Raw genomic sequence first — 17,109 nt, forward strand, 5'->3', positions numbered from 1 at the left:
ATTACCAACATTATGCTCATATTTTTCCTTCAAAAATTTTAAATATTTTGTGGGACACAATAAAATGTTAACTTAAGAAAAAAGCTTCTCATGATGGCATTAAGTGAAGATTGTTCTTACTCTATAGACCTTTTAAATAAACTCCTTTTGGAAGAGAATGGATTACATGGTTGGGTTTTTTGTTGTTTTGTTGTTTTGGTACACTTCTTTTAATAGGCATTTATGGCATGCTTATTGGCATCTATAAAGAGTCACACATTCTCATTTATTCTTTTGTAATAGCAAAAACACATGAAGTAGCAGAAGAAAATGTTTTCAAGTTAAGGATTTTGATTGGACATTTTAAATTCTATAATTGGTAAACAGTATTTTGTATGAATACAAAATTTCAGAACTAGAAATTTGATCTGGTTGCTTCATTGTTAATTTAGTTCATAATATGCAGAGTAAATATGCTTTCTATGTCATTAACTTGGGAAATGTGATGTTTTAGATGAAATGTAACTGCACATACTTAACAAATTTTTCAAAAGCAACTTGTGTGTTTAAATATAGCACAAGCCTTAAAATGTACTGTATGTGTAACCATAACAATGCAGTTACATGTTTTTCACTATCTGAAAAAGAACACATTTTCATAGCAAATTTGAAGTTTCAGTGCTGAGTACAAATTAGCTTTAAGAAAATGTTCGTGGCTGAGTTGCTGTAATTTTAGACTGCCAAAACCTAAATTGAAGATCAGGTATATAAATAAATAAGCCATATAAATAAATAATTCTAATGTGACAATATCAAAAAGAAGATAGTTAACCATTTGAGCAAAATCATAGTGGTATCAATAGTTTTACAGAACTTGAAACTGAAATATCTTTGAAGATTAAAAGTTCTAGAAAATTCTAGATTGTAGATTATAAGATATGTGGTATGCAATCTGATGTGGGAAGGGTATCCTATAACAAAATGGTCCACTTCTAAGTACCCTCCCAGCACATCATTTGCCATGTTCACCCAGAATAAGGGTTTAAGATGTTAATTTAAATCCAGAAAGATATATATGAAAAATTGAGAATTTTCAGGTAATCTGTTGCCAAATGATTTAGAATGTTAAAGTTTAAGACCAGAACATCATATTGGACTGAAGGCCAATGCAACTGATGAACTACTGTCATACTGTGATCCTATGGAGCAGTCCAAATTAAAAATCTTAATCTTATTATCAACCAGATATTTCTGGAACATTTTCAGAGACAGCTATAGATATAACATGTTGCAGCAACTCAAGTGTAAGTTTATCAGTCTATAAGTAAACGCAGCAGGGTTATTTCTATCAGGATAGGTTTGCGATTTGTATATTGGGTTAAGCTTCAAAAACTGGGAATGGACAGTGCTGGACCTATTCAAAGAACACCTCTTATTGCAAACCTATTTAGTTGCATGGTGAACCTGTCCAAAAGACAGTAAGCCCATTCACCAATAACTCTTAAACAATACAAGCATTTTGTCTTGATTGAATTATTGGTCAGTGCTCATGCCTGGGCACTGATCCAGCCTACTTACTACCTCATATGGATTTGATGAGCTGGAATATCCTCATATTGGTAGCATCTCATTTTGGGTTTCCAGAGTAATTTATTTTCCAAGATACCCATACCACACAGGTTCATGTAATGTTGAATAGTATGGGAACTAAAATAAATCCTGTGGAGCCCAACACATGGCTTCACCATACTACACTAGTTTCTGGAGTCAGCTGTCCAGATTAGAACAGAACTTTTGAACTATAGTGTTTCTAACCTTCAGTTCAGTTAACCTGTCCAGAATAATACCATATTGATGCTGTCAGAGACCACCATTATTTTCAAAAGAAATAATAAAGCTGTTCTCTCTCTGTCTGTCTCCTGGGCAAAGATTGTCCCTTAGGATAACCAATTCAGTTTTGTTTCCAGAGCCAGGCCTGAAATATTAATGGAATCTCATAATGTTTAACTTCAGAGGGACTCTCAGCAAATATTCACAACAAATAACTGGTTGAACATCTAAGCCAGGATTGAGTGCTAGTTACTGGTCTCTAAGTATTATTTTGGAGGAGTTTGGAACTTTATGTTAAGATCTGCCATGAGCTCTCAGGTTCAAGCAAATCATAACATTTGATAGAAGTAAAAATTACTATGCTTTAGTCTTGTAAGAACCATAACTAATAAATAACTAATCCATTGCTTTCATGCTGCTAGTTTCCTCAGATACTAAAATGTTGATACAACTGCTGACATTTTTTTTGCTCCCTAAATTGATTCTACTAAGTATATTTAGAATTTGGAAAGGTAGTATGAACAAAAGAAGCTAATTACAGTTATTAGAATAAGAACATGATTGGCCAAACATATGGAAGCAGTAAGCTACTCCATATAAAAACTCATGCTATTATAAAACTGTTAGTCAAGAATTGCAGTTTTGTTTTCTACAGCGAACTAATTGGTGCTATCTTACAAACTTCAGCTAAACTTCATTATAAGACTTTAGTCAGTAGCAAGAATAAATCTGGAAAAACTAGACTGTTCCTCAGACTTCCCTTTCTCAAGTAGGTATGTTTAGGCAAATTTTATTTAAATACTTGCCAAGTTAAAAGGAATATGCTGCAAGGAAAATCTTAGGAAATATAATCTACATTGTTTGTGGTTTTTTATTTTTCCCACTGTCTTTTTGTTAATCTTGATTTTGTTTCAGGGAAAAGCATTGGGGCACGTGGACATAAAATTAGTGACTATTTTGAGGTAAGTTCAATTTTGATATAAATTATTTTGATGTGATTTGTAAACATAAATCCTACACTAGTCCCTTTCAGCAGTACCAATTTGCATATCTTTTTCCAAAATTATTTTTAATCCTGTTAATGGCAAGATTTTATGCTCCAGATCATATTAAGTCTCATTTGGTGTATCAATATCTAAAATTAATTTTTCAAATTTAGTAAGCTTTGATAGGATGGAAATTTTGTTGAGAAGAGAAAAAAAAGAACTGAAGTATCCAGACACAATCCAGGGAAAGGTCTTCCTAAGTGGTCAGATTCTGAATTTAAGGATTATGGTTTAATAACACATTCATGTCTTTAAAACTTAATCTCCTCCCCAAAAATCTTGGTTCAGCTAAACAGAAAGAAATTACCAATGGGTGTGACAAAGCACATACACTAAATTACCTTGAAGTTCTCAAACATGGAAAGGACAATAAAGCAGCCTTTTTGGATATATTGCCCAAATTTATTTTTTCTACACTGCATCTTAATTACAAGGGAAATTATCCTATTTTAATTAGCAGAGCAGAAGGATTAAAATAAAGCTCTCCTTATATTTTTTTAAACCACTCAGTGGGGTCTTTCTTCTATAGTATCAAGTATCTCCTACAAACTTAGCAGTGCAACTAGATCTCTCAAATGGCCATAACAAAATTGGTCAACTTTCGGCATGAACTGGTCAACTATCAACTGTCGGCATGAACTGCAGTATCATCAGGATGCTGATGATACTCAATGGTATATCTTCAGACATGGCAAAGGACCAGCTTACTTGCAGGACTGCTTCTTTCCAGTGATACCTGTCCCACGCACTGCAACAGAGTGAGCATTCTTTAGTTCCTTTCCTTAAATCACTGCCATCTGGTAGGACCTAACAGGTGTGTCCTTTCTGTTGAGGCACCTGCCCTCTGGAACAGTCTCCTCCTCCAACATAAAATTGGTCCCAACTCTTTTGACCTTTAGAAAGGAACTTTAAGCCTGCCTTTTCCCTGTGCATTGAAGTCAGGGTGATTGGATTTCCTGTCGGAAGATAGGAATTGTAAGTTCCTGATTGCCAATTAAGGGCTGTTTATTGTTTTATATTGTTTACCTTATTTTTGTTTGTTTTTGGTTTATTGAAGGTGCCTAGAGTCACAGTCTTTGAGTTTAAATAACAACTTACATATTCCCCCCGTTCCAGTATATCTGCTTGGTACACTTTAATGAGTATTCCATAATTAAGCATATAATTGATTGAGCTCCATTATTGTTTATATTAGCAATGGAGCCTTTGGCGCAAATAATTGTTTCAGGTTCTTTCAATTAATTTATCTTCATTCACAATCCAAAATTGCAAACTTATTTTTATCCTTCAAACAGGCAAGCTAAGCTTTCTTACAAATAATGTGTACTAAAACAGATGAGGGTGGATTGGGTATCCCTAACCTCAAGTTGTTATTAAGCTGCACAGTTGAGACGTATTGTGGGAATTGTAACCAATTTAGAACCTGACTTGTGATTTGTTTTGGTCTGAAGGGCAGATTTCAAAAGGATTAAAAGTGTGTTTTATGCTGATCTTATTAAAAAAACTATGAATCCCACTTCTACTCCATTCTTTAAGTCAACTATGGCGATTTGGAAAAGATAACAAACTTGCCTATCTGTCTTCATTTCACCACTTAATTTAATTATAGATAATCTTTTTGGCATGGAAATATTTGGACAATAGGATAGTACAAAGATGACTGGGTTAGAATGAGAGATACGTATTTCAAGGCCCTCTTTGGCCCCTTGGAACAGATTAAACATTTCAGATTTCAATCTTAAATTGTTACTACTGCTACAATAGTCATCTACTTTTAAATCAGTATAATAATAATAATAATCATAATCATAAATAAAGCAAGCCAGTAATACAATTAATTTTCTGGTAGATATATGCTATATCAGTTTAGTTTGTTTGCTGATATGTGTCTTGGGCCCTGCAGAAAGCAAGAAACATAGAGAAGCCAAACTATTGAAACTTGTTTATTACTATTAGTTTTGTGTTCTTTCTCCTTCAGTCATCCCAGTGTGCAAACAGTAACCAAGGATTCTATAAGTCTTAATGACCTTATATAATGAATTTCTTTGACTTGGCTTAGATGTCATGCTAGAATAACCGTTTAAGGGCTTGTGTATTGTACCTGGAGATCATTGGTGCCTTCCCTTTCACTTTATGTTCTCCATTTTCCCTCTCTATAGTTGGTATTTTCTGTTTAAAACTATGTCGTTATAGCAATTTAGGGATCAAGTTGTGTTAGTTTTTTCCTCACCTGAGAATGTTATGGCTCCTGGTGATAAAATCCTGACTTCTCTTACCTCTCAATTGGTTCTTTGACTTAACTATGGCATAACGTTTTCCAGAGAGATAGAACTCACTTTGCATTTAACCAGCTCTGTTACCCTAGGCTTTGAATGACTGAGGCTGAAAAAAGTCTGAGATCATACTAAGCAGCCAGCCTGTGAATGATTGGTGGAGAAGCTGGCTAAATTAACATGGCTGTCTGCATGAACTTAATTAGAAATCCCCACCTTCACCAAGACTAATACACAAATAGTTTGGCAAAGAAGTATTAGCATAGCTAAATGTCCTTGTTGACTTCCTGTGCCCACATTAAGAGAGGTGTGTGCATTAAAAATGTATAGGTCATTTTCCCATTCAGTCATTGATAGATAGATGGGCTGAATCCAACAGTACATAACCAGACTTCCCCTTGCACTATGTGATTTTCCTTTAATCTCTCTCCCCCCCTGCCCCTTCCTCTGTATAGGCCTTGAAATCTGCTCTGTAAAGTTTCCTAACATTCTAGTACAGATCTGGGGATGCACAGGGAATACATTTCCACTGATGGATGCTATTCACCTTGTAGAATTATATTATTGGTAATTAAAGTTCAGCTTGGTTTTCATTGTGGTTGCTATATCTAGTACTTGATATCAGAAATTACTTTAAAACTATGGATGTTGATTTACTCACTAGCATTAAAGAACATTTAATTGGGACATTTAATATTAATGTTAATGAGGTTTTCTTGAGCTACATCAAGCTTCATAAAGGCAAGTTTGTGTTCAGTTTTTTTAACGACGCAGTTTTTGATCTGTGCAACTGATGCCCTTTCAATATACACGAACTGAAGAGTCACATAGAACCAAAAGGGTGTTCATTTGATAGCCCAGATGTGTTAGCAGCGATAAAGTTAAAAGCCAGTAGAAGGTTTAACAAGCCACTTTGAGTATTATTTTAAACTATAAATGTGAGATAAAGTATTCTGAATATTTAAATTAAATTTTGTAACAAGAATATTTATGAAGAAGCTACAGATATACAATACCATATTTGTACAGTCCCCCTGGAGAACTTGGGGGAAAAAACTGTTCTACTTCAATCTTATGCATTATGAAGCTATTGACCTATGGCAATTTCTTCAGTTTTAGTTCTGTGTGTATAAACTTGAGGCAGTTGTTTCAGTTTATATATGGGGGTATGGTGGCTTTCTCCTTTCTATTATTTAATAGATGTTACATGATGCAAGGATCTGGCTGTTCTCCCAGGCCTAGGCTGGGGTGGCTGGAACCCCTTGTGGGACATGTTTGTATATATTTTTATGTCAGTGTATAATTAGTTCTTCGTTTATCTTGTTCCTGGTTATCTATATTGTACTTTATATTGTCTGATATATTGTGAACTGGTCAGAGTCACTCTGGAGTGAGGCAGCACCTAAATCAAACAATCAAACAATGCAAAAATCTTATAATAGGGTTATTTGCATTTCTTGGGAAGATGTCTTTTTCAAAACAATTTCTTTTAATACTTTCCATTATGTAGAGTTTAAGTATGTCTAGAAGTTCACAGCATTCAGAATTAAACAGAAGTGAAGTTAAAAAATTAAAAAATTAAAATCATTGTAAGAAGCTTTCAGTTCATGTCGCTGTTAGTGTTACTTTTTGTTGCATTTAAAATAATACTAATATAATAATCAAGTTTTTTTAATGATCTTACTAAAATACATAGAAGGAATTTTGCCTTTTATAGTAAATTATAATGGAGAGACGAGAGGTGATTATTTTCTGTCAACTGATGCTTGAGTAAATATACATCATTTTTTTTCCTAGTATCAAGGTGGAAATGGGTCTAGTCCAGTAAGAGGAATGCCTCCTGCAATTCGTTCTCCTCAAAATTCACATTCCGCCCCTTCTTCTGTAAGTTTAATTTACAGATATCATTGTCATCAGCATCCAATGTAGAATTTCTTGTGCACCTTAGAAACTAACATTACATAGGCTGTGGGTTTTTATATTATGTTGTTTGAGTGAAATTGTTTATCCTGTTGTTTTATGTCTTTACTGACCAATTACTTGGCAATAAACTTGTACAGAAATAGAATTAATTTTCTTTGTTTGTGATGTTAGCATGAAGTACTTGCAAGTCAATGCTTATACAAAATGCCAGAAATCATATTATAAAGGGCCATTGCAAGGAAATGTAAAGAAAGGAGACTAAAAATAAACTAAAATGTTAGAAGTTGTTACATAGCCTAAATAAATTTAAAGTCCTGAACTTTCAAATGTGGTCCACTTTATCCTATTGCTACTTTACAGTGGCATAATCTTGGAGGATGAAAGCAGTTTCTTACTGAGGAGTTTTGTGGTTGCTTTTTGCCTCATCTCCAAGAGGAAAACATGTGCAAACTATTAAAAAATAAAGACTGAAAATTCAGGAAGAGAAGCTGCAATATCTAAGGGAGATAAATAGTCTTTACAATTACATCACTTATATATGAAAGAAAATACCCATTAAAAAAAATAAGTGATTGTAGTTGTCAGTTCTACCTGGGAAAAATAGAGATTTCACTGAGAAGAATACCCATCTCCTTTTTTTCCCCTGTCCTGGTCATAGTCATTCAGTGCTGATAAAAGGTTTCCACTTTCATTGTTATCATAAAAGAAAACTATGGGTCTTTCACTGTATATTTTACCAATTCCTTACAGCAACATTATCTTTCTTTCAGACTCATCCAGAAGCCTGAAATTAGACAGGCGGCTTTAATGAATAGCAGAGATATTCATTGTAGAGATGCTGAGTCATTTCAATATGTTTTGCCATACAAATTGTTACCACCTATAACTGTATCCATGGATTGTGCATCCTTTCTAGCCAAAAAACTAGCATAGTGACCAGCACTTACTCTTTGATGAATTCTTCTGGATGTCCTTATCTGTGTGGGAATGTTCCTTTGGCTGTGGTTTCATAAACTAGGTTCAGACAGCTAAAAGTGGACAAATCAACTTTGTTCATCAACAGCAATAATGTTTCCTGATTATTTGTGTGGTAAATGCATTTCATCCCACATCCATTTTTAGTTACTTGAAGTTGCTGTGTTACTTACTGAAACACGATTTCTGCTTGCTATAATGCACAGTAGTTGCTACTGATAGAATTTAAAGCTAGCAAATGCTCCCAGTGGTTTTCCCATTGTGTTTCTCTATAGTAGGGGAAATGTAAGCCAACTAGCTATTCTACAAAAAAGATAATACCATGGGAAAATTTCTGCAACAATGTTTGGAACTCTCAGCATGCTCATAGTATTTATATACTGATTTATAAAGTGATTCTTTCTTCAATGTGAAGTGATTATATGCAATGCAAGAAGAATCCATTTTCTTGATCTTCTGTAGTGTTAGGTAGAGCCATTTCTTAGATGCTTTATTTTTATTGATTAAAAAAAAACACTTGATGTACTTTTCCAGTGGTATCTCATAGTTTTTATAGATCACTGGATAGCTTTAAGTTTAGAGAATGAAAAATAATGTGCTTGCATGTTGTGTAACTGTCACCCATTGATCCATTGAAAACCCTAATGCAAATATGTAACCCTCACAATTAAAAGGGGGGATAGTTTTAGCCCCAAACAGCTCAAGGTCTGATGGGTATTGGAGGAGGTGGTTTTATTATTATTATTACTATTATTATTATTATACACAAGCAACGTGAAATCACAGCTGCCAGTTCTTTAGCTGGTGTTGGCTTTCATTTGTATCGAGTTCTTCCCAAGAACCGAGGATGTCGTAATATATCAGTGTAGTATATGTGCAGATCCAAGCAGTGTGGACATTTGTAATTGACAGATGGAAATTTTGTCAATGTGCCAATTTTCTAAGTGCCATCTAAGGTTTTTTGGAATGGCACCCAGTGTGCCGATAACCACTGGGACCACCACTACCGGTTTATGCCATAATCTTTCAGCTTAGGTTTTCAGATCTTGATACTTTGTGATCTTCTCTAATTCCTTACCTTCTATTCTACCATTTCCTGGTATTGCAACATCAATTATCCTCACTTCCTTCTTTTGAGCCACAGTTAAATCTGGTGTGTTGTTGTTGTTTCTTCTCCTGGTCAGCTATGTTCTCTCCACCCAGTCTTTGTTGGCAGTAGTGCCAATTTGATTGGACCAGTGTAGGTTCTCTCCTCCCTTTTTTTCTGTCCTGTGAAAAATATCACAAGGTGGAAGCCTCCAAATCTCCCTTGGAGAAACGGGGAACTTCGAAAATGTCTCCTATAAAATTGACTCATCATTGATTGTGTGTTGCTTGCATATGAGTTAATTGACTAACTAACAGGAAGTACATGACTCAGTTATGTCACTGAAACAGAGCCATTCAATAGAGAAAAGTGATGGTGGGTTTTATTAGCTGTTCCAAACCCTGATGGTGGAAGGGGCTAACTTCTGTCCAAGCAGCCTGCCCTTTCAAATGAAAGCTTTTTTATATAGACATCTTCCGGTTTTCTGATGAATGATAAATACTGTTTGAATATATAGGTTCGGCAAAACAGCCCTTCTCCTACGGCATTGTCTTTTGGGGACCACCCTGTTACGCAACCCAAACAGTTGTCATTTAAAATTACTCAGGTAAGTATCCTGAATCGTCAGTGTCTGCTTAGTATTAAATATAAATGAAAGTATTCTGTTTCATTAATCTCTTTCTCTCCATTCCACCTCCATGTTTCTGGAAGCACCATTACAATGAATCTGTATGTATCTAAAATTAAACTAAAGCACTTGTTGCATTGAAATGCTAGGGGTAACTAGAAACAAACCATTCTTACTGACTGTTCATTTTCAACCATCTCCATTGTAATATCAGGTGATCTGCCAGGAGACATTTATTTAAAAAATACTGAAAACATTCCAAAACATTTGCTTTGGAATTTATTTGTTTTCATGACCTTGATAGTTGAGCTGGAAAATCAGGCAGTGACTGAAATGGAAGAAAAGGAGATGCTGGTCCTTACTATCAGGATTATTTACTCACAATAAAAATAATACATAGGAAAGTGCTTTATCCTAAGTCAAGCTTTGGCTCTTGAAATTTGGAATTCCTTTTATTACTACAGTCCACTGGAGTTGGGCAGCCAGTAAATTTGAATGAATGAATGAAAGCAGCTGTCCTTGGGGTTAGACAGTGATGTTTTTGACACTTCCTAGTTATGCCAGGGATTAAATCTGGACCTTCTCTGTGAAAACCATGATGCTGAACTACAGAACTATAGTTTCCCTACTTCTAGATAGATAGATAGATAGATAGATAGATAGATAGATAGATAGATAGATAGATAGATAGATAAGTTTAATTTTTTTTGTCCTTAAATTCAGGTGCAATGATGGAGGCAAGAACTGAGGCAAGAATCTCAATGTTTCCTTTAATACTGGAAATTTTTACTTGGCCATCTTTCTGTTTTTTTTAAATTTCCACAGATATTCCCTATCCTATATAAGGATAGAAACTTTTTTAAAATAATAAAATTCTCAGAAAGCAGCGTTGAGTATCTGCTTTCACATTCTGCACAGCATACACAGCTGTGATTATAAGGGTGTTTCATTTTCTGGTAAAGATTAGACCTAAAAATCTAGGTCAGTGGACATTTTATCTTGGGTCCTCTTCATTAGTACATCTCTGTTTTTGTTTTTTGTTTTTTTTAATCTCTAGGATTTCTGTTAAAGTTAAATTTTTGACTGGACCTTGAGCTGACTTTTTTGTTGACACAAATCACTTATGGTGCATTAACTTGTTTCTTGGTTGTTAGAGTCAAATAACAAAAGCCATTAAGATAGATTTGCACTAAAGGGGGTGTGGTGGCGATTGCCCTTTATTTTCCTTGGATTTGGAAGATTTTGGACTTTCTGTTATAAATTGTAGAGGCTTGTAGTTTTTAATGCAGAGGGATAACATAGACATCAGTCAGTGCTCTCTGAATAAAACGTAGGAATTTATATAGTGCTCTTTTTTTTTTCTCTCTCTTCCTAGGAGGAATTGTTACTTTGCTTGGGTGAAAGAGACCAGCAGTAAATTAGAGGGCTTGGTTATGATATGCATTGAATTTGCTGGGTTTTTACATTCTCATCTCTCTTCCCCTCCCACCCTCCATTTTTTTTATACAGACTGATCTCACGATGTTGAAATTAACTGCACTTGAAAGTAATAAAAATCAAGACTTGGAAAAAAAAGAAGGTCGTATAGATGATTTGCTCAGGGTAAATGTGATAATAAGATTAATAGAAATATTGGGTTATCTGTGCTAAATTATGGAGCAGAAGAAAACACATGCTGTTTTAAAATGGTAACTGATATAGTTGTATTTGACTCAAAATACGAAAACAAAATGGCATAAAATTTGCTTATGTTCTAAATATAATGTCCTCCCACATTTCCATATGCTTAAAATGAATTCTTTAGCCTCACTTCTGCTGGGAATTATTTTGTAAATAAATGCCAAGGTTTTAAAGAGAAGATATAACTGTACTTTTATTTATATGCAATTTATAATCGGTATCCATAATACGTATACTTTTCTTTAATGCTTAGGCTAATTGTGATCTACGACGGCAAATAGATGAACAACAAAAGCTACTTGAAAAATACAAAGAAAGATTAAATAAATGCATTTCAATGAGCAAGAAACTTTTAATTGAAAAAGTAAGCTGGATTGTATTTTATTTGTGTTTAGCATGTTGCGGAAAGGACACTTTGCTTTGACCCTGTAAATCCGAGGATGGGACAGGAAGTAGTACAACCAAAACTGAGTTAGTAAGAGAATCCTTAGGATGAAAAAGCCTACAGAACTGCTGTGATAGATACCTTGTGGCAGCTGTCTCCTGACTTATCTGTAGTGTCATTTGCTCTAGTATCAAAGCAGCTTATAGGTGCAAAGAGATGGGGCAGTTTCCAACAACTGAATAAAATGGATGGTTTGTGGCTACTTTGACTGAATAAATGGGTACCCTGTGGCAGCCATCTTTTGGTGAAGTCCATAATTATTTTTCAACATTTCAGATTTTGAAGTTTTTCAGATTTCAAAACATTTGTGACCCTGTAGTATATTCTATTTAGCTTTGGTAATTTCATCTGATATGCTGAATAGTGGAAGCAATCTGCTGTTTCTAACCTGAGAAAATCCAAACCTTGAATGAAGATGGCTGGGTCCTAGACAATAAATAAAAGCAATAAAAATAAATAAGTAGAAGTACAGTTATCCTTCAGGACCCTAAAACTAATAGTAATATTTTTGTTTCCTCTTTTATTTAATTTTTTTTCTTTTAAAAAAATATTATTTATTTGTTAAGAAATTTTTACAGAAAGGAATGAAAAAATTACATAAAGCAAAAAAAAATCTGAAAAGAAATACATGAAAAACTGTAAAAACAAAATGAACAAGCAACCCACCCCCTCAACCCAAACCATAATATATCACATATTAGATATCAAACATATGTCTAAATCTATCTTAGGAATAATAATAATAATAATAATAATAGATAATTGTCTAACGCTACAAAATACCATAAAATAAATGTCACAGAGGAACTTAATTAGTTCATTTTTTGATTGGTAGATAAAATTGCCTTTTCAAAAACAAGTCACACCTCTTGAATATTTTGGTTTCCCTAGAGCACACAAGAAAAGCTGGCAAGCAGAGAAAAAAGTATGCAAGACAGATTACGCCTTGGGCATTTTACAACTGTTCGACATGGTGCTTCGTTTACTGAACAGTGGACAGATGGCTTCGCATTTCAGAATCTTGTAAAGTTAGTCATTGTTTTGTTTTTAAATTGCTAGTAATCATCAGTTCCCTGGAGTGGTTGCTTTATATTAGTTCAAACAGCTAGAGCTGGGACTGGTTTTACACACAACATAGTAATTCTGTTTTGAAAATCAGAGAAACAGTAGAGAACTTGCCTTAATCAACTGCCTGCCTGCCTGCCTGCCTGCCTGCCTGCCTGCCTGCCTGCCTGCCTATGTATTTTAGAAAAAAACTAGTTGAGTCTAATTCAAAAGGAGAATATTGTCTACTATCTATAGATACAATTATAAATATAGTCCACCGATTTCAAATTGGTCATTGTCTATAAAGAGCTTGCTTGTCTTTTGTTAAAGGTCTCAAATCCACAAAATAGTCGTTCTGTAAGTAATTAGTATGCATGGTTGCAATAAACCAAAAGCAACAAGTAAGATATAAGTTAATGGAATATATAACTTGTTTTTAAAAAGTACAATTTCTGCGGTTTAAAGACAATATTTTGATTTGCAGGCAACAGGAGTGGGTAAACCAACAAAGAGAAGATATTGAAAGACAGAGAAAACTTCTGGCAAAACGGAAACCTCCATCTACAAATAATTCTCAAGCACCCTCTGCCAATTCAGAACCTAAACAGAGGAAAAACAAAGCTGTCAATGGAGCAGAAAATGATCCATTTGTTAGGCCCAATTTACCACAACTGTAAGCTCAGAACATTTACTTGGTAGTTAAAGACAAATGGATATATACAGGGGCATCTGCGGCAGGGTCAGCAATGTCAAAATGGCAGGCATGAGCAAGTGATCAAAGCCCCTTTCTTTCCTTTAACAAGCTTTAGAAAGGGAAAGGTCTTTGATCTCCTGGTCATGTCCATCTTTTTGATATTGTTAACAACCCCCCCTGAGGACACCATGTGTATGTGTTAATACATACAATATAAATAGACAAAACACCTCTCATGACTCACTGCTACAGTCTTCTCTCTGTGGGAATTCATTAGTATTAAGTGAATGGGGCATGTATAAGTACACTGGGAGAAGGGAATTATCATTTTCTCCCAATTTTCACTGTGCGGTGAGCACTTAGGTTATTTTTGTTTGTGAGCCAACATTTTTTTTTAATTGCTTGGTCTCTCCCATAAAACTCAATGAGGCTAGGGAGGATCCTGCACTCTATAGAGTCCTTCTGATCATGCTAATTATAGCTTCTCCCACCCCTCTAAAAAAGAACTTGTTTCTTATATGATCATTTTGGTTGCAGAGAAGTGATAAAATTTGTTTTCTATAAATACCCATATTTAAGGAAATGTATAGCTTAGATTAGACTAGATTTTAATGGTTGATTTCAAGATTATGCTGATTTCTGGAGTTAAATATAACATCTGAATATAGTTGTTTTTTTTAAAGAAATTCATAGAAGGATTTTATTCTGGATGATTCTTAAAATCTTGTCTATGAACTATAGTTTGAGTTCTTTGAAAATACTATTTTTAGTGTAATCAGTGGTTTAGTGTTAAAATAAAATAAAGCATGGTTGTTAATGGGTAATCCCACATAATTAGATCTCCAGTATCACTTCTCTTTTCCTAATGTCTGAAGCTATTCAGACCAAAAATAGTGGAGATACCCAGATTGGTATTTGGTTCTAGAGAGAAGAGAAAGAAGAGGGGGAGGGGATGTAACTTGGATCATAGAATGCTTTATTTGACATCCAACTCTTGGTTATCCAGAAGGCAGTTGTTTCTGGAAAGTGCTGCAAAAGAGGGCTGGGTACACTTCAAAAATGATTTGGGGAAAATCACTTCTGACTTTTCAGAAGCATAGCTGTTTCTCAGGTTCATTAAAGCAGACTGATTTTTTTCAGGGTTCTGTGTGAACCTGAAAAAAAATGTGGCTGCTATAAAAATTCCTTGAACTTCAGTAAGTAGATTTCTTAAAACAATTGCAGGACCTCGCAAAAGTCTGAAAAATGTCAGACCATTTTAGTGAATAGCAGGGGGTGCTACACTTTTGTCAAAGCACAAGCTTTGTTGCATATCGTTTTCAAAGCATGCTCAGATGTACTATAGAAGGTAGCCTTCTATGTATGTAGAATAGCGATGTGTTTTTTTTAAAAATATGCAATTATTTTCCATTTGATTTTTAATACTTTATTACTTGTACTTACCCTTGTAGGCTAACACTAGCAGAATATCATGAACAAGAAGAAATTTTCAAGCTTAGATTAGGACATCTCAAAAAGGTATGTTTAATACTTAAATGTAATCTCTTTTTCCTAATCCAATCTTAAATTTGATTAATTTGACATAATATGACCACACAAGAAAGCTGCCCTACTAAACTTAGTCTCATATGAATAGTAATGTCTTTGTGCTATTTCATTTTGAATGTTTTTAAAAATATCATTATGTATCAATGAAATACAATTATCCATAGCGCTGTGTACAGTGAACATACACAAGCAAAAATAAATGTCAATAAAACCAACCTGCAGTCTTTGGTAGATTAATTTCATTTATTTCATGAAATACCAGAAATTGAGCTAAATTTGAAAGGACTTGGCTTTACAGAAGTAGTAATCTTTTTCTTTCTTATTCCTGCCATTAAAGCATGCTTCTAAATCATAATGATCTTGTTCAGGGTTTTCTCCTTGAGAACAAATCAAGAGCCATTTTAAGAGTCCCACTGTCTATACTGCTAAACTATACTGTGTTTGTTTGTGTGTGTGTGTGTGTGTGTGTGTGTGTGCATACACACACTTTTATATTAATTTCTAACATCCATTTTACTTATATTAGTGTACTAGAACATATTCATTTGTTGTTCAAATTATACCAGTTTTCTTTTAAATAAAAATCTCATTTGTATTCATTGGTTTTTAGTCTGTGGTTAGTGCCGTATTTTTCAAAAATTCAGAATGATAGCTGCTGGTATAGTTAATCAGTTTGAATTATAGTAAACAAAAAAACCCCAAAACAGTCTGATTTTGGATTTTTGTGCATTTTCCTTTGTGTCCACTGTTTTATATTATTCCACCTGGATAAGCATGGTTAAATTGCCTTCAATATGTAAAACAAATTGCAGACTTTTGCAGAATTTGACCAATCATGCTAGATACATTTGATATCTTGTCAACCAGTGATACAGTGTTTGTATATCTGTGTCCAAAGTGCCTGATATACAACTATATACTAAATTATTTTAATGAACTTCAGTTTGCACATTTTCTTTTGGTTTCCTATCCTACAACTTGTATGTGTATCCCAAATGTGCTGTACATGGCCTCCAAAGCGTATTTGAAGTTTGGATACAGGTAGAGAAGAATAAGATACCCATTTTAATGTTGGCTGAAGTGTTCCATGAACTGGCAGACAGATTGATGCAATCACCTAGGACAGTGGTTCTTAAACTGTTAGACCCAATTACCCCTTTTCCTGGTCTCAGATAATGTCAAAACAGACTCTTTTGTTTTACACAAGAGTCTTGGCAGCAGCAGCAGTCCCATACTGGATCCTCGACTCTCAAGCAATTACAGATTGTTCCATTACTTCCAGGATATGCCAAAATTACCCTTGGGGGTAATTTCCCCCAGTTTAAGAATACTGATCTTTAATGTTAGAATAACATCTTAGAATATTCAGAACTGAGTAACACAAATCATCCTTAATATGAATATTCTCAAATATAAGAATTTGTGCCTGAATATATGGGGTTAAATAAACAAAGGATAGATCTGAAGATAATACAGTATTGAAAAATACAATACAGCTTGTTCCTGTAGGTTCTCAGGATTTGATACAAAAGACCCAGAAAAGCAAGAATTTGTTCAGCATTTATCTTCAATTCCCAATGACATTTCTTAGCAGAGCTGGCATGGTTATTTACAGTTGGAGATACCAAGCTTGGGTTCTTCTACTTCCTTCCCATTTCTAGATAAGGCATAGCTGCTTAAGATTCTAAATTGCAGAGTAACTGAACCCTTTTCCTCTACTTAATACTATGGTTCATAAATGTTTTCTGTCTAGATACTGACACACACTATAGTGTTGACAATACATATGTCCGTTGCTCTACAGGTAGTCCTCAGTTAACGACCACTTGTTCAGTGACTGTTGGAGTTACAACGATGCTGAACAAGTGGTACTAACAACCAGTCCTCGAAGTTGTGGCCATTGCAGCACCCCTGCTTGTGGAAAGAATAAAAGAATGCCTACCTGGGTTACATT

The 17,109-nt window shown here is 34.5% G+C and overlaps 1 protein-coding gene across 3 annotated transcripts in view; it reads left to right on the top strand.

Annotated features, from left to right (window-relative positions):
* Positions 1-17,109, top strand: part of TLK1 (tousled like kinase 1) — a 70,746-nt gene that overhangs the window by 38,292 nt on the left and 15,345 nt on the right. For all 3 annotated transcript variants that reach the window (XM_063318200.1, XM_063318202.1, XM_063318201.1), the window contains 8 exons: positions 2,725-2,771; positions 6,926-7,012; positions 9,631-9,720; positions 11,251-11,343; positions 11,675-11,785; positions 12,758-12,894; positions 13,398-13,586; positions 15,059-15,125. In XM_063318200.1, the coding sequence (XP_063174270.1) occupies positions 2,725-2,771; positions 6,926-7,012; positions 9,631-9,720; positions 11,251-11,343; positions 11,675-11,785; positions 12,758-12,894; positions 13,398-13,586; positions 15,059-15,125 (821 nt within the window). The remainder of the gene's footprint in view (positions 1-2,724; positions 2,772-6,925; positions 7,013-9,630; positions 9,721-11,250; positions 11,344-11,674; positions 11,786-12,757; positions 12,895-13,397; positions 13,587-15,058; positions 15,126-17,109) is intronic.

Source organism: Candoia aspera, chromosome 1, assembly GCF_035149785.1.
Source record: "Candoia aspera isolate rCanAsp1 chromosome 1, rCanAsp1.hap2, whole genome shotgun sequence".
Lineage (NCBI taxonomy): Eukaryota > Metazoa > Chordata > Lepidosauria > Squamata > Boidae > Candoia > Candoia aspera.